Source organism: Lissotriton vulgaris, chromosome 1_1 (assembly GCF_964263255.1).
Source record: "Lissotriton vulgaris chromosome 1_1, aLisVul1.2, whole genome shotgun sequence".
Taxonomy (NCBI): domain Eukaryota; kingdom Metazoa; phylum Chordata; class Amphibia; order Caudata; family Salamandridae; genus Lissotriton; species Lissotriton vulgaris.
The window spans coordinates 2,080,613,225-2,080,634,356 of NC_141685.1; the positions used below are offsets into that span (position 1 = coordinate 2,080,613,225).

The following is a 21,132-nucleotide window of genomic DNA, read 5'->3' on the forward strand; positions in this document are numbered from 1 at the left end:
TCTTAGCTGCAATTTGGGGAAAGTAGCTCTTTTATAGCAAAACCCCCGTAATATATAAATAAACATTACTGGTAACGTGTAATTTTGCCCTATTTTGCCATATTGGTGTTCATTTCACATTTCCAAACCATTCAGCCTTCGACCTGACAATATTTCATCAACAGAAACTTTTTTAAGTTACTCCTCGGCTATCTTTCTATCTTTTCCAGAAAGGAAAAAGGCTGGGAAAATAGCTTTGGAAAGCAAGCCGTAAACTGGGCTGCCCTACGAAGCCATTCTCAGCACTGTTAGTGAGGCAGATAGGATTTTTCTGATGGTGGCTCTGCTGCTGAAAACACAGAATTCACCCAAACTTTAAATGAGGCAGAGAATCAGTGGCTGGGCAAAGGAGGCGCTTTAAATAAGGCTCAAAACAATGAAGCGCCACACCTCACAAACCTTGCAAACCCCATTGATGAAATGATCGAATGAGATTTGGGTAAACGGAAATAGACTAGTGACAATCATATAAATACAAAATTAAGCATTGTACAGGACTACTCCCCAAATTAGTAAACACTGAGCACTGCTGGAGATTGTAACGACAAAGAGGCAGCAGCCATAGCTAGTCATTGACTAAAGAGTTTGATAAATTCTTCACAGACAAGATGACAAATATTGAACTCTCGTTAGGCACCTCCTACCACCAAAGATCCTGCCTCCAACACTGGCCTCCACATACCCTCCTCTCCTATTGATGTCAATCTATACAATCCCAATGCCTCAGAATACCATAGTTAGTGTCAACAATCCCTACCTTCACTTTAAGAAAAACTTAAAACTGTCTCATCTCAATAAATTCCTAAACTAAACTACCCTGCTTGACCCACTTAGTACCCCATCCAACAATCTCACTATGCCACCTGACCCCAGCTCCTTCTGGATAACCCACCCCCTCCATATCCTGTATGTACATTTGCTCCCCACTTCGACCCACCTCCTGTAAATGAGCCCTGTTTACCTGCTTCTTGCCCTGTATTGTATCGCTTCTTTTCTCTCCTGCTATGTCTTCTGTAAATGTTGTAAATAATGCACATGTATCTCCTGTTAAGTGTTATCCTATGGTTCTAGTTGCTGTAATTGATCTATATGCAACTCTTGTAAAGGGCTCTGATGCCCTTGGGTCTAGTTCACGCTATATAAACCTTAAAAATAAATAAACTGTAATTCATTGGTCAAACGAGTTATGAGTGTGAACTGTCTTTGAAAGTTAAATTAGGTTTTTCTGCTGGTGCAGAGTTTTTTTATTGTAAGCCAAAGATAGGAGAGTGGGGTTGATATAAAGCTGATCAACCAATACCATGGAATAGTTTCTGCTGTTCACAGTGTAACTTGTAAACTATACAGGTACTGTTCTTTTACATTGTTTTTATAGTTACTATTTGTATTCTGTGTATTAGGAAATGATTTTAATTGTATGTGTCCTTATATCATGATAAAGGGTTAAGATCCCACTGATCCTCTTTGTGATATTTCACAAGATTGATCGTTACTTGAAACGTATCTCACGTAAATACTGCTCAGTGGGTTGCAGGGTATTGAAGTCCAGCTGGCTCTCTCTCTCAATTGGACACATCAACAAAGTCCTTGGGATCTGGGATCTAGAAAGCCTAATTGTAGGCTGTGTTCTAGAGAATCTAAAATATGTATTATTGAAACAGTCCTAATCACCTGCCCTGCTCCAAAATCCATTCTATTATTACATCTTCCCTCAAGTTAGACTATCATGTGATCACCTCAATACTTTTTCCACTATCTTCTGTGTTTCAAGGAGCACTGTGGTCTGTACAACTGTGTAAACTTATGGATCTCTGCCACCATCATCAATAAATTGTGCAATTAGTGAGAGAAAATGGAAAGGAAACTTTAACTTGATTTTCTCATATATTATGATGGCATTTATTCTTTACGTAGTATGCTTTTTCGTGTGCTCATCCGCTATGACTGTACTCCTGAAGTAATGTATCAAGTAGTGATTGTGGAAAAAACTGTCATTACAACTGATGGCAAATATATTTTCCATTTTGTAGGTGTCTCCTTACAACTCAATTCCAACCGCAAAGCCTGAAAAAGTGCAACATTCTCCATTACCTGCATCTGCTATGTGGTTACCCTTAGCCGATGCTCCCCAGAAGGTTTGTGATATACTAACGTTTGGTTTAACCAGCTTTATGCTTGCTTTTTACCCTAGTGTGTTTTGCTTTTTGCAGGCTGATAATGTGTTTCCTAAATCTCCTCCAAGTCTTGTTTTATTGTCTACATTTGTATCCTCCGACTGTCCTCTACCAATAGGGCAGCAATGACACCAGCTCACACAGCATTATACACAACACACTCTCAGATGAGCAATCGATCACATTAACCGTAATACACAGTCTTCCTAAGAATGCATCAATAATTGGATAAATAAATTAACTGACAAAAAGACAGGGACAAGTCTCAACAGGAATAGGAAATGGTTTGTTGGTGAGTGGTAGGACCCATCCACACAACTTTGGTGGGAAACTGGAAGACTTCAACCTTGATATTAGCACCACAAAGCAGAACATTTATCATACACCCAGACACCCTCAAATAATATAAAATGATGTGTAAAATATATGTGGTACACCATATAGAACTGTGCAGCGGTGCATAACATAATGACACGGAGAACTTAATGTGGGCATAACTGTGCTTAAATAATGCTATTACCGTCAAGGTTTTCCTGATGGACGTGCATTTCTTTGTACTTCCCTATCTTGTTAACCATGCAGTGATTTAGAAATGAAAAGTGGCTTGGTAAGCATGCTTCCTCCTGTAATCCTCTTTATATTTTGTGTTTTTCAGCCACCCACAGTACCAGACTATCCACCTGCTGATGGGTATGCATTCAGTAACACAGTATACAAAAGAGGGCCCCTGCTGGACCATGGGGCAACTGTTGCTGCCTTTAAGCAAACTGTTAGCCGTCATGTAGATAGGTAACATTCAATGGCCTCCCTATCTAGAGCTGTGGATAACTGTCTCTACTTTATTGCTGCCAGAGGTGGAGGCTGTGGTGTCTTTCCAAAATACATTTTCAGAACAGCATTGCAAGTCAGCCAAAATGCACTTCCGTATATATGGAAAGCCTTTCTTGACTGGCGTTCTATAATACATTTTGATTCCCCAGTAAATAGCAAAATAGTTTGAACAAAACTGTAATTTAGCAAAGAAGTTATGGAAAAACATGACCTTTTGTCATGCTTTAATTAGTAATAATGAACATCAATACTAAAATGTGGAAAACTAAAAAAGCGTTTTGAAAATGTATTTATGACTCTATTTGATTCTGTGTTATTTCTGGTTTGCATACAGCATGTTTGGAGTTTTTTATTAGCATCAATGTGTACATTTTAGTACACAGGCACAAGTGATGCTCGGTCCTTGATGGTGGTCCACTGCCGAGCTTTGTAGGAGTCCACACACAGGTTTCAGGTTTCCCGTGTCCATGCGATAGAAACTCATTCAGTCCATGATTTTTTTGTTTGTATTCTGGGACTTTGTCATTTATCCCCATTACTAAATCAGTCCCAGAATACAAAGACCAATCTGGATGAGCTACTAAAGCAAGGACCTTTGAAACTTGAGAAGTCCGCCCAAATCCCCTGTAACCATTGCATCATCCCTTCCTTAAAAAACATTTAATGCAAATTAAGTTACGTATTGGCAAATGTTACATACGAAATATTTATTCTCTGGTTAATAACAGATTCTCCGAAGGGTGCACCCTTTGGGTCTCAACTGTAGACACTACTTTACAGATAATACTTACGTCAGGTCTCATGATGCAACTATTGTGTCTCTGCGAGGAGAGGAGGTCGGAAAGTACATAAAGTAGCATGAACCTAGCCTGCCATGTACTGAGGAATTGCCATTTGTGGTGACTTCAACCAAACTACACCACCAGTTGCAATGTCAATTCTAGTATAGCATCTGTGCAGGGCGATCTCTGTTCTAGCTGCTGTCTGAAGTGCTGCAGTATGTACTTTGTACTGCATGCCATTATTCTCTGAATGTAGTTGAATCATCTAAAAGCCTAAAAGTAAAAATGTGTCAATTTCCCTTATTCATAAAGATGGTATAATAGCGAGAAATCAATGAGATCCGGGTTTGTACCATATACGTAGAAAAAAGGAACACGGTTAGCACTTGTTTTTAAATATACTAAAGTCTTTTGTTCTCGCATAGTGGGCATTTCCTCAAGACTTTAAAAATACTTCTAAAAGGATTAAGATTTCCCAATTATAAGTACTTTAAAACACAAACATTTCCCAAAGTGTTTGTTCCCAATTATATTGAAATAAGGACAGTGTAAAAGCAGTTAGTGGGTTAAGGACATGGTGTTAAAAAAAATTGAGTTACAAGTAGAGTGTTAAAGTTTACAAGTTATGCGTGAATGGGTTTGTGGTATCAAGTTTAAGAATAACGTCGCCTGTTTGAGGTATAAAGTACGGATTAGAGGTTATAGGTAAAGATTTAAGAGTTGGGGTATAAGGTGTAAAGGCTTTGAGATAGAGTTCAGCGTTTGGGGCTAAGGGTATGATATCAGGGGTTTGATGTATAGGTGGGGGGGATAATAAGTTAAGGTTAGTGGTGAAGAGCTAAAGGTATGAGCATATTATACCTGGATAAGAAGATCAGGTGCAAGGTTATGGATGAAGGCTACTGGGTTAAGACTTTGGGTTACAGGTGAATGGCTAAATGTATGGGAATATATTATAAGGTTGAATAACAGTGTTAAGAGTTTGATTTCAGAGCTAAGGATTTTGAGTAATGGGTTAACCCGTATGATTACATTTGTCTGATGCCCCCATTGATACTGTTTTGAATTTAAGGTGTGTTGATGATAGTTATTTTTAGACTACTTGTTCAAAATAGACCAGAATTGCCTTACACAGTAAGGCTTTACTTAATTTGTTAAAATGGGACACACTATAGTTCCTTAAAAAATTAAAACAGTGACAAGTACAAATTCTCACGTGGGCACATCAATCCAATACATTCTTCCTAATGAGTGGATGAATGCAAAATACAGCTATCATTTGTTTTATAAATTTATAGAAAACATACCCAGTCCTTGAACAAATATTTTTTGCTGGGACGAAGAGGTTTACATTTTGTGTGCACCTGTCCACTGATTAAATAGCTGTCACTATCTCTAATCATACTTTCACTTTGATCTATAGGCATACAATACGTGTTTTCTTTAAAAGTTTGTTTAGTTTTTTTTCTCTTTCCTGTCAGCCAATGATTGCTCATTCTCACTATACATACAACGTTTGTTTCATCTTACTCCTTTCTCCTTCTTCAATAAAGCGAGACAGTTCTCCACAGCCATTGAATAGCTAGGTAACTACTGCAGTTCAGATACTGAGCTTCTGACCAGTAGTTACAATGAGTTAGTACAATTTGTGTAAATTTGTATTACTGTTATGTGATCAGTCTTTTGTTATCATTGTTTGCCATTTTCATGATCCGCATCCTTACTTAATGTTTTTTATTTCCATATGCTTACTCCTATTTAAACATTATCTATTTGAAGGCTAGCATAGCATTAAACACTTGACCTTGAAGATATGTGAGTAATATGGTGGTGACGGCAATGGTGTTAGTATTTCCTTAGACTGAATACCTTCTAATACTTAATTGTTTACCATGTTTGAGTATATTCAGTGGATTGGCAAAAAGAATGTATTCACAATTAACGTTGAGTTCAAGTTCATTGAAAAAGAGATTTGTAAGAGGCATTCAAGACAACTTGTACAAGTGAGAACAAGACGCCAACTGAAATTCTACTTTTTTACTGCTCTGACAGAACCTTTTGAGCCTCTGCAAACCATAAGGCATGCTTTAAACAGTGTAATCTTAGATAAAGACATAAGTACTTTACATGAAACATTTATTGAATGTGCAATGGTGGTGCCTTTTGGTTACTGTTTTTCAGTTTTTGTTCAGTAACAGATTAAACGTTTTGCTAATAAGACCTTGAGAAAACAACTGCTTTGCGATAGGGTATTAACACATATTGTAACGTAAACAGGGGAGTAGTTAAGGAAGCTGCTGTTCAAAGTGACTTTTCTCCAACACCCACACTCGAATAGCAGCTCCCAATTATTCCAAAAGCGTTGAGCAGACAAGGAATAGGAAGGCAGCTGAGCCTCATTTTCAGTTAGTTGCTGCTTTAGATATCCTTGTAAACTGGATACGATTTACCAAAATGCCAGGAGAAGTGAAAGTGGCATCACACTATTACCTCACTGGAAGGGCATTGTTACATCTTTGAGCCTTAATCCTCCCGAGAAGTAATGTGGCAAGACCTGGACCCCAACGTTACCGTAATTGACATAGCTGAAGTTCACATTTTTAATAAATCCATGATTTAATACCAACACAACATCAATAAATCAATCAGTACATTTGTAGAGCGCACTACATACCAGTGAGGGTCTCAAGGCGCTGGGGGGGTGCTGCTACTGCTCGAACACCCAGGTCTTGGGGAGTCTCCTGAAAGCCATCAGGTCCTGGGTCTGTCGTAGGCAGATGAAGAGGGTGTTCCAGATTTTTGCGGTGAGGTGGGAGAACGATCTCCCACCAGTGGCCGCTTGGAGGATGCGGGAGACGGTAGCGAGGGCGTGGTCAGCGGATCTAAGCTGGCGGTTTGGGGTGTAGAAGGTGAGTCGTTCGTTGAGGTACGCTGGTACCTCTGGTACGCTGGAGGGCTTTGTGAGCGTGGGTGAGGAATTTGAAGGTGATCCTCTTGTTGACGGGGAGCCAGTGCAGGTCCTTCAGGTGGGCCGTGATGTGACTGTGGTGAGGGATGTCTATGATGAGTGATGAGGCGTGCAGAGGCGTTATCTATGCGTTGTAGTCATTTCTGGAGTTTGGCTGAGGTTCCTGCGTAGAGGGTGTTGCCGTAGTCCAGTCTGTTGCTGACGAGTGCCTGGGTGACTGTACCGGTGGGGATCATTTGTAGATTTTGCGGACCATGCAGAGGGTGTTGAAGCAGGATGAGGAGACAGCGTTCACTTGCTGGGTCATTGACAATGCGGAGTCCAGGATGACTCCCAGGTTGCATGCATGTTTGGTGGGCGTATGTGCAGCTCCCAGTGCTGCCAGCCACCATGAGTCGTCCCAGGCGGAAGGGGTGGATCCATCTTGTCCGAGTTCAGTTTCAGGTGGCTGTTCGCCATCCATTCGGCCTTCATTCCATCGTGGAGGTTGGTTTTGGCGGTGGTGGGGGCTTTGGTGAGGGAGAGGATTAGCTGGGTGTTGTCGGCGTATGAGAGGATGTTGAGATCATGCGATCGGGCGATGTTGGTGAATGGTGCCATGTAGATGTTGAAAAGTGTTGGGCTGAGGGATGATCCTTGCGGTACACTGCAGATGATCTTGGTGTCTTTAGAACGGAATGGGGGAGGCGGACACTCTGGGTTCTACCGTTGAGGAAGGAGGTAGTCCAATCCAGTGCCTTGTTGCGGATCCCTGCGTTGTGGAGGGTGTGGTGGCAGACAGTGTCGAAGAGGTCCGGGAGGAAAAGGGCTGCGGTTTCTCCATTGTCCATCATGGCCCTGATGTCGTCGGTGGTGGCAATGAGGGCTGTATCGGTGGTTGCTGAGGAATCCGGATTGGGAGGCGTCTCGGATGTCTGTTGAAGATGCCCAACTATATTTTTACTAGGGTGTTGGCATGATATGCCCGAGGAGGCAGCATTACTCATTTCTCTTTTTATTACATTAAAAATTCAATATTACTTTCAGTTTGAGGAGATAGTGCACCAGATTAACACAGGGAACTGACATTATTTATATTTCAAACTGTCATGATCTGATGGCTCCCGAGTCTATTCCTCTAAGAGAAATCCATACTAATATAATAAAGAGAGATCCCAAACCTTTGAGGCGGGTAAGCTCAGGAACCACAGCGCCAATCAGAACACCCAATACAGCATTGGAAAGACAGTTTCAGCAGATGGACATAGGCTATACAGCAGCCCACCATGTACATTAGAAGGGGAAAGAACGTTGGGGGCAAAGTAGTCCGTTGTGGACATGTGCGTTGTGCTGGCGGCATATGCATACAGCGATGGGCGTGTGCATTCGGCAAAAGCATGCGGTATTATACAGCTTGCGATAAGCGTTCTGTGTGGGACTTTCAGGAATTTATGGTGAGTTAAGACACTTCATATATAACATGCCAACATACAAAGTGGGTCTATTGACTTCTCTCTAGACAGTGATCTTTATTCAGTGCCTTTTCCCAGAAACATCCAAATTGTGGATAGGCATGTACTGGTGTCAGTTGCTATGTCTTTACAATGGGGGTGAATCTCGTGAGCGCATGTAGGTCAAAAATGGCTTCCAAATAACTTAAGGTTGGGAGGCTGGTGGCATTAGTTCTCTATTGGTGACCAATTGTTAATGACAGTACACTGCATCTTCCAACCAGGAGGGGACCCCGGGAACAGACTTTCTCCCCCAGTGTCTGGCAACTAGGTGATTGGCCTGGAGCAGAAGCATGGCAGACAAGCTACTTTGTGCAAGTAGCACACCTTGAACATAGCCAAGGAGACTGACCGTCATTGTTTGTGGTTCAGAATGACCTGTGATCAGTTGGAAAGTGTAACAGACTGAGGACCAATACTCTGATATTCTAGTACAGTTCCAAGCCATTTGCATAAATGTCGCCTGGGGTGACGAGCATCTCTCACAGCGTGCCTCTTCCTCCAGGCCCATGCAATTGTGCCGGCGTGGTTATAGCCAATGGAGAAACGTAAAATGAATGAGTTGCAATCTGAGGGCTGCGGTCTGCTCGCAGTAATATTTTGATAGGTCTCTAGTAAGGGGAAGATCTGTGTCCAGCGCCCATTTGGCTTGGGCTGGAGGGATACGACTTGGAGCCTTGTCCTGCATGACAGCATATTATGTGTGACCAGTCTGCGGCATGAGGCGTTAAAAAGATGGTTAAAAAGATGGTGTAATGTGGGCAGGGGTTCAGAGAAGGTGATGTGTTGTTCCCAGCAAGTGGCATTTATCTGATGGTACGGTTATCTCAGTTTTTATAAGTGTGCACATTTCCTGGGTCCCAAAAGATGCTGCAGAAAGCAAAAGTGTTCATTAGGACAGTGTTTACATGATTTCCTTGGCATAGCCCTGCACCTCTGAGGCCAAAGTCCATCCAAGGATCAAACTGGTGGGCAGGGGGCTAGTAGGGTGAACAAGTAACAGTTATATAATGATCAAAGAAAAACAGAAACATAAAATTGATTGGCAGTGCAATACTTCTCATAAATTCTTTATTAGGGACCTATTTCGTCCTACATTTATGTCCACCCCATCTCCCCTTCTGACTGGAACCATAATGTACTCAGTAACAAGGTACAGAGACCTTGCCCCAGCGCACCTCCGGTAGTATGTAGCTGGATGGTGTTCCAGGCAACAGAGGAGACTGCCGCACCTTCAAAGCAAAACTATAAACCTTGTTCCCCCTCTGCGACCTGTCGGGTGCTCCTGCTACCCAAACCCAACTGCCCATGTCAGCCAGGGCATCTGCCAGAGCCTATAGCCTGTGTGTCAGGGGTCTCTGTCTGTGAGGGAGTGTCTGCCTGTCCAAGAGCCTGCAGTTTCTCTAACATCAATCCCCATGTCTCAGTCGGCATTCTTGTCCGTGTGAGCTATGCGCAGGTGCTGCTCCTCTGCCACTCCCCATTCACGCACATCTGCTGTCCATTTGGGCAGTCCAGGGGGCACGGGCTGCATCCAATGAATCCCAATAGGGCATCTAGCCAGCATCAGCCCCAAGTTCGCAAATTTATATTGCATTCTGGTCCTTTCCTTGGGGACCTGTAGAAATCCAAGGAGACCGTGCTTTATTGTTGCCTCGACCTGAGTGCCTGTGGTCTCTCGAGGTGTCTCCAAAATTGCCGACCAGTAGGGCTGGAGCCGAGGGCAATCCCATGCCATATGGGTAAACGTCACTGGTTCGACTCCACAATGGGGACAGCCTGGAGATCGCATCGTGTTGAACCATGCTAATCTGAAGAGTGTCAAGTATGCGCTGTGTAGGTAATTACATTTTATAAGTTTGTAGTGAGCATTACGGCACCTTCCCGACCTGTGCAAATGCTCGCTTCCATGCACTGTCAGTGATGGTTATCAGCAGGTCCGTCAAGCACCTACTCCGAATCTCCAAATGTATGAAACGTCGACGCAACAATTGACTGGGAGTGCTCCATATAAGCAAGAAATCAAGCCCCTGGAGGAGCACTGGCCGAGAATCACTAACACGGTGTTGGACTCCATAGGCTCCTCACGAAAGGAGGGCCAGAGCATACATGCTGTGTGTGAGATTTTGCAAAAAGTTTCCCATCGGGACCTGGATACATTACAGCGCATCGTCAAATGAGAGAAAGGTTCCATCAAGGTATAGATCGCCCACTGTGAGGCACCCCTCCTCAAATCACCCCTTCGAGTCCATCACAGATCGTATATGGCAAAAACTGCACAACCATTGTAATGGGAGCATTTGTGCATATGGCGCTTTCTGCAACACCAATGTGTCTGCACGTTCCACGTTTGCAAATTACAAAGGGCTAATCCAGAGGGGTCCGACATCCCATCATGAAAAACCCAGGTAAAGTGTTCTCCCCTCCCCAATCCACCAGGAGGTCCTTCTCTACATTGGATCACTCTACAGAACATAGCTTAGGTTTGGGAACCCAACGCCCCGATCCATATCTAACTTCAGAATCTCTCATTTTACCCTGCTGCACTTTCCAGCCCACAACAATGATGGCAGGAGATTTTTAAGGGTCTCAAACGGATCTGGAAATTATGCAGAAAGAATTCTGCAGAGCATACAGGTAGCGCCGTAGGAGCACTATCCAGCCAACGCCAAAGGACACATGATAGCAAAAGGCGATTCCAGGAACTAGTAGTTGACTGCAAACTAATGAAGACTGCACCCATATTTTAAGCGTATTGCATATCTGCTGAATGCACCACTTGAATTTCCTAGTAGCGTAAATGATCGCACTCTGATCGAAACTCTGTTGTGGGGAGGTCAGTCACCTTTGCAAAGACTAGTGCAGCAAGTGGGAATAAAACTGACTACTGATTATTGACCTTCAGTCCCAATACTGCACCAAATCACAATAGGATTTCCAGAGAATAGGCAAGCCTTCTTTGGGCATCATCTACGTATAAAGATACTACATGAACCCGGCCGCACACTGCGGTGCCCCAACGAGTCATGCCCCACCATAATTGGATTGCTAAGGGTTCCATCACAAAGGTGAATAAGAGTGAGGACAGTGAGGACAGTGGGCAGCCCTGCCTCATTCCCCGTTCGATATAATTTCAGAAATCACACACCATTACGTAGCCTAGCAGTCAGTAAACAAGATGCGCATACAGGAGATGAATTCCTGGCTGAGACCCATCCGTGTCAGCACCTCCCATTGGTATTCTCACGACAGAGTATTGAAGGCCTTTTCTTTGTCTAGAGCTGCTAGAGATGGATGTCCATAGTTTCCATGGCATGCAAGACATGAGATAACCTTCGTAAGCTTGTATGTGTACCGTGTGCTGCATGAAACCGCATTGATCCGGGTGGACCAGACGCATTGCCAGTACTTTAGCCTGTATTTTAGTATCTACTCCCAGCATTGATAAAGTCCAATTAGCGCCCGGCATACATGGGTCTTTACGCGGTTTAGGGATCATTACGATTTAGGCTTCTCATCAATTGCGGTAGAAGTCTCACCTTCCTGGCTGCTCGCAAGGTCTCTAGAAGGCAAAGAAGTACGTCTGCGTAGGTCTGTAAGTACTCTAACGGCAGACCATCAGGGTCTGGGGACTTGTAGCGGGTCATGCTGGCCACTGCCTCTTTCAGGTCTTCCAGCTGAATCTCTGCATTAAGACCTTCATGTTGGCTGTCAGTGAGGCTGGGCAGTGCAAGGTCATCTAAATATTGCTCCAGGACTTCCAGGGCCACCCAACCTCCTCTTTCTATACCAACCATAAGTGAGCATGCAGGAAGGCGTTAATGCCAAGCTGTGTAGACACATGGCTACCATCTGCCTGATGAAGCATGAGAATGATGGGAGAGGCGCTCGCGCTTAAGAAACCAAGCCAGTAAGCGGCCTGATGTGTCCCCCTCCCAGTAAAGCAGTTGGCGGTATTCACGTCGTATTCTGTCCCCCTTCTACTAGTGTATCCCCAGTTGTCATCAAAGTAATTCTGTGTCACATTCCTTATCTCTTCGCTAAATAAGTAATCCTTTAGGGTATCTGGCTGCAATCGCCTCAGAGGGACCCAGGGGCGGCAATACTGTGGCCCTTACTCCAGGAGTATAGATTCATGGTCCGAGAAGTATCATCCCAGCACCAGCCTATGTAGTGCCATCACAGCGGCCTCACCTGAGAGTCCAATCTGCTAAAAACCGATCCAAGTCGGTCCATGAGCCCCCACTCCCTCCTCTCCCCCCACCCCGAGCGCAACAGTCATGTTTGATTTAGAGAGGACCCTAGGGGATGTCTGTTCAAGGAGCTATCCAAGATGCAATTGAAATCCCCAGCCCACACCAGTGGGACACCCACATAAGGCAGTAGGAGGGCCTCTGAGTGTGAGAAAAAAATCTGAAAGAGACACATAGTGATAGATTCCTTACCTTAGAATATCCCCAGGCATCAGACTGGATCCGCAAAATTTTGCGTAGCAATACCCCTGCGCGCCGGCAGGCGTCGTCCGTGGCTCCGCGTCCATCGTCGGCGTCGTTAGCGCCGGAATGACGTCGTCGGAGTACTTAGACGCCACCCATTCGCGCCTACATCAGTTCTTCTTTTTTCCGCGCCAGCTAGCGCAGATCCGGAGAAGCTCTACCCCTTAGTCTTTTTTGACTAAACTTTTTGATCTTTTTGATCACTTCTCTACTCGAGTCTTCGACTCCTACGGTGCCGGTAGGGATGCCCGGGTTTAAACCCTGTTCCAGGTGCGACCGACTGATGTCGGTTACTGACCCCCATCGTCGGTGCCTCAAGTGTTTAGGCCTCGACCGCACCTGCTCCGACTGCCGGGCTCTGACGTCTAAAGCTAGGCGGGAGCGGTCCCGCAAGCGACTGGAACTCCGGCAGTCGGCCCCGCGCCGCTCCCGGTCCCACAGGAGGTCGAGGGACGGGTCACGGGGTCGGAGCCCTCGTAGCTCCGGGAGTGGACATCGGTCGTCAGGATCCAAGTCCTCAGGTAAGAGGCATGAGAGGTCGGAGAGACGTCATCGTTCCTCCAATAGACGCTCGGGCGATGCGGCCGGGGGTTCGGGTGACACCACCCACCGGCTTCGACGGAGTCGTGGACATGGCCGCCTGCCCCACACCTTCAGGTCCCTGGGCATGACGCAACGCCTGAGGAGATCGAGCTGTACCTCATGGCCATGAAGTCCCTCCCTCCTCAGCCGGGTTCCGTGGCGTCTCCGGGCCCAATGGCCCCAGCTGGAGGGCCTAGCGGGTCGGGTGCTTCTGCTCAGACGCCGTCAGGTGCTTCGGCCCCGGCGCCGCCGGCGACTTCGGACCCGGCGCCACAGGCCCTCCCTGGATCCGCTACCGGATCCGGGTCGCCGCCGGTCGACCTCACCGGCACCGGCCCTGCAGGTGTCGCCCCCGGCGCCTGCTATGGGCGCCGTCCCCGATCCTACCCTCGGTCCGGTTCCGGCACCGCTACCGACGGCCTTTGGGGATTTCTATTTCCATGAACTGGCCCCATCTGTTGACCCTGAACTACAGGAGATGGGTGACGAGGGTGATTGGGAGAGGATTGGGTGAACGGGAGTGCCAGTCTCAACAGGACTGGACATATGAGCTTGGGGAGGCCAGTGGAATTGACACTTCGCCAGACACTGGATTTGTCTCCCCTCCAACCGTGGCAACGGAGGAGGGGGCTGCTTATAGTGTAGTGTTGACGAGGGCAGCCAAGGCCCTAAGCCTTGAGCTCCCTGTCGCGGCCGTGAGGACTATCCTCCTTACTGAGGTCCTTAGACCGCAGAGAGCTCCAGTGAGCCTCTGCTGCCGTTTAATGAAGCCTTGTGTGACGTTCTTGTGGGCACTTGGTCAAAGCCCGCCACAGGTCCGCCTGTGGATAGGAACGTGGCCAGAATCTACCGCCCGGCCCTGGGCGACCCATGCTTTTTGTCCACCCATCCCACCCCCGAGAGCCTGGTCATCCAGGCCTCCACTTCCCAGACCGCATTCCAGACGGCTCCGCCCGATCGGGAATCCAAGAGGTACGAACAGTTCAGGAAGAAGGTGTTCTCGTCCCTGAGTTTGGGACTGCGGTCAGTCAATACCGCATGCCTCTTGGGCCACTACACCCACACCCTGTGGGACACGGTCGCGGAAGTGCTGCCACAATGTCCGGAGGAGGCCCGGGCAAAACTCGCCCAAGCCCTTGCGGAGAGTCGAGATGCAGCACGGTATTCCAACTGGTGTGGGGTGAATACAACGGACTCACTGGGCAGGGCGATGGCAACGACTGTGGCGGTTCGACGCCACGCCTGGATGAGGTCCGCCAACTTTTCGGCCGATGTTCAGGCTACCCTTCTGGATATGCTGTTCGATGGCCGTCGCCTCTTTGGCGACAAGGCAGACCCTGCGCTTGAGCGTTTTAAGGACTCCAGGGCTACAGCCAAGTCCTTGGGCCTCTCGGCCCCACGCCAGCAAACGGGTGCCTTTCGCTCCTTTCGTGGCCACGGAATGGGTGCCCCCACACGTGCCGCCAGCCACACGCCGCAGAATGTTCAACAACGCGGTGGCAGCCGTAGAAACCGCTGTAGCGGCTGTCTGGGACCACGGCGAGGCCAGTCCACACCTTCCCCCGCAGCACCTGCCTCAAAACCCTCCTAGTCCGTGCTTTCAGGCCCATGTGACGCCAGTGGGGGGCAGGGTTTGCCATCACCTCTTCAACTGGTGCACTGTCACATCGGACAGGTGGATGCTGCAAATCGTCCGAAGGGGCTACTCCCTCCCATTCGAGGCGACCCCTCCAGCCATGCCACCGCTATTCCACCGCGTGTCGGGGTATCACTTGCAACTTCTGCAAGAGGAAGTCACGGCCCTCTAAGCCAAGGGGCCATCGAGCGCGTTCTGGGCCGTAAGTAGGGTGTGGTTGTTACTCCTACTACTTTCTGGTACCCAAGAAGGGCAAAGGGGGCCTACGCCTTATCTTGGACCTACGGAACGTCAACGGCTTCCTCCGACAGGAGAAGTTAAAGATGCTCAGGTCTTAGCTGCCCTGGACCCCGGAGACTGGATGGTAGCGTATGACTTGCAGGACGCTTATTTTCACATCCCCGTCCTGCCGGCCCACCGGCGTTACCTTCGGTTCACGGTAGGCCACGAGCCCTTTCAATTTACCGTGCTCCCCTTCGGCCTTACCAGCGCCCCACGGGTATTCACGAAAGTGATGGCGGTGGTCGCTGCCCATCTGCGCATGTTAGGGGTGTCAGTCTTCCCCTACCTCGACGACTGGTTGTTGAAGGCGGGCTCGCCCCAGACAGTCGTCAGCCACCTCCAGACTACGGCCGATCTCCTGCACCTGCTGGGGTTCTCCATCAACGTGCCGAAGTCGCACCTGTGTCCCTCCCAGAAGCTCCTCTTCATCGGAGCGGTTCTGGACTCAGCGCAGTTTCAGGTTTATCCTCCCGAACAGCAGGTTTGGGATATTCAGGCTATGATTCCGATCTTTCAGCCTTTATCCAGAGTCTCGGTCAGGTTGATGTTGCGGCTTCTGGGGCTGATGGCCTCCTGCATCCTTCTGGTGCATCACGCCCGGTGGCGGATGCGGGCTCTGCAGTGGGACCTGAAGTTTCAGTGGGCCCAGCATCAGGGCAACTTGTCTGAGCATGTCTTGCTCTCAGAGGGCACTGCAAGACAGTTGCAGTGGTGGCTCATGGACCGCGAGTGGCAGATCCCTCTCCCTACCCCACCCGGAGCACGTAGTTGTGACGGACGCGTCCCTCCTGGGGTGGGGGGCCACATGGGAGAGGCGGAGATCAGAGGCCTCTGGTCTCCGGCGGATTCCCAGCTCCACATCAACCTTCTGGAGCTGCGGGCGATCCGTCTTGCTCTGAAGGCTTTCCTCCCCTCTGTCTGGGGGAGTGTAGTGCAACACCACCGCCATGTGGTACTGCAACAAACAGGGTGGGTGGGGTCGTAGACCCTATGCCAGGAGGCTCTGCACCTCTGGCAGTGGCTGGAACATTAGGGCGTGACTCTGGTGGTTCAACCCCTGGCAGGTTCCCTGAACGCCAGGGCGGACGAACTCAGCCGCCGGTGCATGATGGATCACGAATGGCGTCTGAACTCGGACGTGGCGCAAGGCCTCTTTCAGCAGTGGGGAGAGCCTTGGTTAGATCTATTCGCCACAGAAGAGAACGCGCAATGTCATCAGTTCTGCGCGTTGGAGTTTCAAAGGCGCTTGCTCGGAGACTCTTTTTTTTCGTCGCGAGTGGAGTTGCGGTCTATCGTACGCCTTTCCGCCTATACCACTAATGCCAAGAGTGCTGAAGATCAGACGCGATCGGGCCCTGGTTATCCTGGTGGCTCCGGACTGGGCACGAAGATACTGGTATCCCGAGCTACTCAGCATGTCAGTCGATCCCCCGATTTGTCTGCCTCTTCGGGAGGACCTTCTGTCGCAGCAGCAGGGGACGGTCCTCCACCCGAGCATAGTCCAGTCTCCACCTACGAGCTTGGAGATTGAGCGGCGACAGTTGAGGCCATTTGACTTGCCTCCCGAAGTCTGTAATGTCATTCTGGCAGCCAGGCGTCCCTCCACGAAGTCTGTATACGCCTGCAGGTGGAACAGATTTGTGGCATGGTGCACAGCAAAGGCTGTGGGTCCACTCTCTGCACCCCTTTCTGATGTTCTCCTCTTCCTTCTTTCTCTTGCCCAGCAGGGCTCTGCTCTGGGCACTCTCAAGGGCTACCTTTCTGCCCTTTCCGCCTTCTTAAGGCTACCTGATCAGGCTTCCTTTTCCAAGCCCCCAATTTTAACTAGGTTTTTGAAGGGCATCACACACATGTTTCCTCCTGTTCCTTTCGTAATGCCCCTGTGGGACTTGAATCTTGTGCTTACCTACCTAATGTGTGCTCCCTTTGAGCCGCTCCATAACTGTCCTTTCCGTATTCTTACCTTGAAGACTACTTTCCTGGTTGCCATTACCTCTGCCAGGAGAGAGAGTGAGCTCCAGGCTCTTTCTTCTACACCTCCTTTCCTCTCTGTTCATCCGGACAAGGTTGTATTGCGGACGAGACCCTCTTTCCTGCCCAATGTTGTCACGGCCTTCCACATCGGGCAGTCCATTACCTTGCCCACCTTCTTTCCGCCTCCGCATCCCTCGAAAGAGGAAGAGAGGCTCCACCGTCTGGACCCAAAACGTGCGCTCTCTTACTATCTGGATCGCACACGCCAGTTCCGGGTGGATGACCAACTCTTTGTTGGTTACGTGGGCGCTAAGAAGGGAAAGGCGGTGCACAAGCGGACCATCTTGCGGTGGATCATCTTGTGTATCCAGGCGTGTTACTCCTTGGCTTAGAAGGAACCCCCTGTTGGACTAAGGGCTCATTCCACTCGGGCCAAGGCGACTACCACTGCCCTGGGCCGAGGAGTACCCTTGCAAGACATTTGTCAGGCAGGTACGTGGGCCTTGCTGCACACGTTCGCAAGACATTACTGCCTGGACAGCCAAGTCCGGAGGGATGGCTTCTTTGGCCGATCCGTCCTCCAGGACTTTCTGGTGTGATTACTGGTTCGCAGACCCACCACCGGGGTTGGTATTGCTGGGGTATCTATTCTAAGGTAAGGAATCTATCACTAACGTGTCTCTTTCAGATGCACAAGTTACTACTTGTGTAACGATATATCTGTAAGAGACATTAGTTAGTGATAGATTCCTTACCGACCCGCCCATCCTCCCCGTTCTGCGAACCGATATCTAGGGTTAAGGTCATCCCCTTTCAGGGCCCTAGTTTCATGGCACCAGTGTTGGTTCTATCATGGCTCTGCGTATCTGGCACGGAAAAGCTGTGTATCAGAACTGACGTCAGCGCGCATGGGCGGCGTCTAAGTACTCAGACGTCATTCTGGCGCTAATGACGCGGACGCGGAGCCGCGGACGACGCCTGCCGGCGCGCAGGGGTATTGCTACGCAAAATTTTCCGGATCCAGTCTGACGCCTGGGGATATTCTAAGGTAAGGAATCTATCACTAACTAATGTCTCTTACAGATATATCGTTACACAAGTAGTAACTTGTGCATCACTGTCTTCTATATTTGGAGCATAGATATTCAACAAGCATAATTCTTGATCATCTAGCTCCACATGTATCAGAAAATACCTCTTCTCTAAGTCAGCCTCACTACTAAGGACTTTGAATGGTACTTGCAGGACCAACCAAATATCTACTCCTCATACATAGGTGGAATAGGTTACAGAGAACAGACCTCTCTATGGAGCTTAGAAACCTCTGAATCTGATACATGTATGTTCGAGGCATATGAGCTGAAGATCATATGCTGTACATAGATTGCCATCAAGTGTCTGGTCCAGAGGTATGCTCTTTGTTTTTCTTCGAAGAAGTCTTTCCAGTCACGAGGTAGGGGACTCCTCTTTTCGGTGACAGTGCCCATGGGCATTGACTTAAATTTGGATTGTTTTTTCCGCCATAGTGTTCGGATGTGAATTGTAGCGCTCTGGTTCAGCACTGTTTCTTCGGGCCCCCTTCAACGTGCAATCCACTACCCTCGACGGTATTGCTTATCGATCCCATTCCCTATTGTCCACGTATCGTTTAAACTTCAAAACATTAGATCAGAAGATTCGTGGAAGGCCGTTGGGCCTACCAGCGCCGGGATCGGTAGCAGTCGATGGAACAGACTCCAGTAAAGTTCTATCCAGGGTGTTGCGCCAAGTTTCTGCGCACCAAATTGCACGAAGGGTTCAACCTTTGCCTATCACTGGACCACGATGAGAAGGACTGCGACGCGTGTCGTTCGTTTCGATAGAAGAAGACGCTCCGTGACCATCGGGCTCGTCGTCACGAAATGTACCAGCAAACTGGATCTCCTTGGTGACGAGTAAGAAAATTAAGAATCACAAGCGCAGGAAGACCAAAGGGAGGAGGAACACATCTCGGTGTCTGAAGCCGACTCCGATGCCGAAGACCTCACACCGGGACAACGGATCATGAGTAAAGAGACTTCCTTCCCATGCCATCTCCTCCATAAAAAGGCTCCAGTCCATCCTCTGCCTTCATGCCAAGGTCGGGCAGAGAAAAGGTTTTGAGAGCCCTGCCTTAAAGCTTAGCGCCGAACCATAAACTGCAGCCTTCCGGTCTGGGTTCTACCGGTCCCCATGCCGGTGCCGACCCAAAACCTTCGGCATCGAAATCCAAACACCTTCTGGTTTCCGTGCCACCAGTCTATAAGGCTAAATCTTCTGAGCTCAAAACTTCAGAGCCGAAACTTTCGACACCAAAACGGGCTTCTAAAGAAAGTACTTTAACTAAAGAGCCTCGGACCGATATTCCACCTTTGGATCTGAAACCGGAGGAGATTTTGATTAATTCAGAAACTGGACAGATTCATGCCAAAATTCCTGATAAGAGGAACATGGTCTTACAAAAATACTATTACATTCCTCTAAAAAAGAAAAAATGTGGGCACTAACCTTTCTCCACCATACATTCAACCTTCTTCAACCATAGATCCAAATTTACTCATTACACCTCCACATTCTCCTCCGCCACCATCACCTGACCCGCAGAATATTAGGGATGTGAATATAGATGACTACACACCACAGGATACTGACCCATGAGATAATTATACTACTGACCCTCAACCTGATAATGACCCAGACCTATATATATCCAGACTTTATCCTCCAGATGATAACATTGGATATATTGAGCTCATTAACAGAGCTGCACAATACCATGGAGTGCAGCTTCATTAAGAGGCTTTAGATAAGGATTTTTTGTTTGACACACTAAGTTCATCTCAAATGGCTACACAAACATTACCAATGTTAAAGGGTATGCTTAAACATACTATTGACATCTTTAAAGACCCTGTAAGAGCTAGAATCATCAATCCCAGGGTAGAGAAAAAGTACAAATCTGTACCTAATGACCCTGTATATATCAAAGGCCAGTTACCCATGGATTCTCTGGTAGTTTCCAACGCTCGTAAAAAAGCTAATTTACAAACAGGAGAAGCCCCTCCTCCTGATAATGAGTTTGAATTAATTGACGTTTCGGGCAAAAGGGTAGTGTCCCAAGCAGCTAATCATTGAAGCATTGCCAATGCTCAAGCACTATTGGCAAGGTATTATGGAGCTCATTATGATGAACTCGAAAAGTTAATTGAATTTCTTCCTGATGAGCAGAAGTCTGGAGCTAGTGCCCATATTCAAGAGGTTAAATTAATAACTAATGCCTCTATCAGGTGTGCTCTAGATCAGGCATACACAGAAGCTCGGGTAGTAAACACTAGTGTACTGCTCCGTAGACATGCTTGGTTAAGAATTTCAGGATTCAAGCCTGAGGTACAAGTCTCTATTCTTAATCAACCCTTTGACAAAGAACATCTCTTTGGTCCAGCTGTTGATACATAACTAGAAAAGATAAAAAAGGATACTGAGGTTGCTAAGTCCATGGGGGCCTTACAATCACCTTCCAACAGAGGATCCTTCAGTCGCTCATTTTACAAGGGCGGCTCCAAAAATGTGTCTACAGACAATGCCTCCTCTTACAAGTGCAACAACCAGTCGCCCTCTTCAAGAGGTTATTTTAGAGGTGGATATAGAGGAAACAACGGCAAGGGAAGAGGCAGAAGTAACTCAACACGCACTTCCCCTGCAAATACCAAACAGTGACTTCCTTTCCATACTCCCGTCATCCCCCTCCTGTTGGGGGACGTCTTTCCCAATTTCTATCCATTTGGAATGCAATTACATCAGACAGATGGGTTTTGCAAATTATCCAATCTGGTTATTGCCTGGAGCTTACAAGCACTTCA

The 21,132-nt window shown here is 47.7% G+C and overlaps 1 protein-coding gene across 11 annotated transcripts in view; it reads left to right on the top strand.

The window, feature by feature from the left end:
- Positions 1–21,132, top strand: part of EPS8 (EGFR pathway substrate 8, signaling adaptor) — a 1,020,454-nt gene that overhangs the window by 806,469 nt on the left and 192,853 nt on the right. For 6 of the 11 annotated variants that reach the window (XM_086920872.1, XM_086920898.1, XM_086920906.1 and 3 more), the window contains 2 exons: positions 2,070–2,174; positions 2,869–3,002. In XM_086920872.1, coding sequence (XP_086776998.1) covers positions 2,070–2,174; positions 2,869–3,002 — 239 coding nt within the window. The remainder of the gene's footprint in view (positions 1–2,069; positions 2,175–2,868; positions 3,003–21,132) is intronic. The other 5 variants (XM_086920932.1, XM_086920942.1, XM_086920951.1 and 2 more) reach the window with 1 other exon arrangement.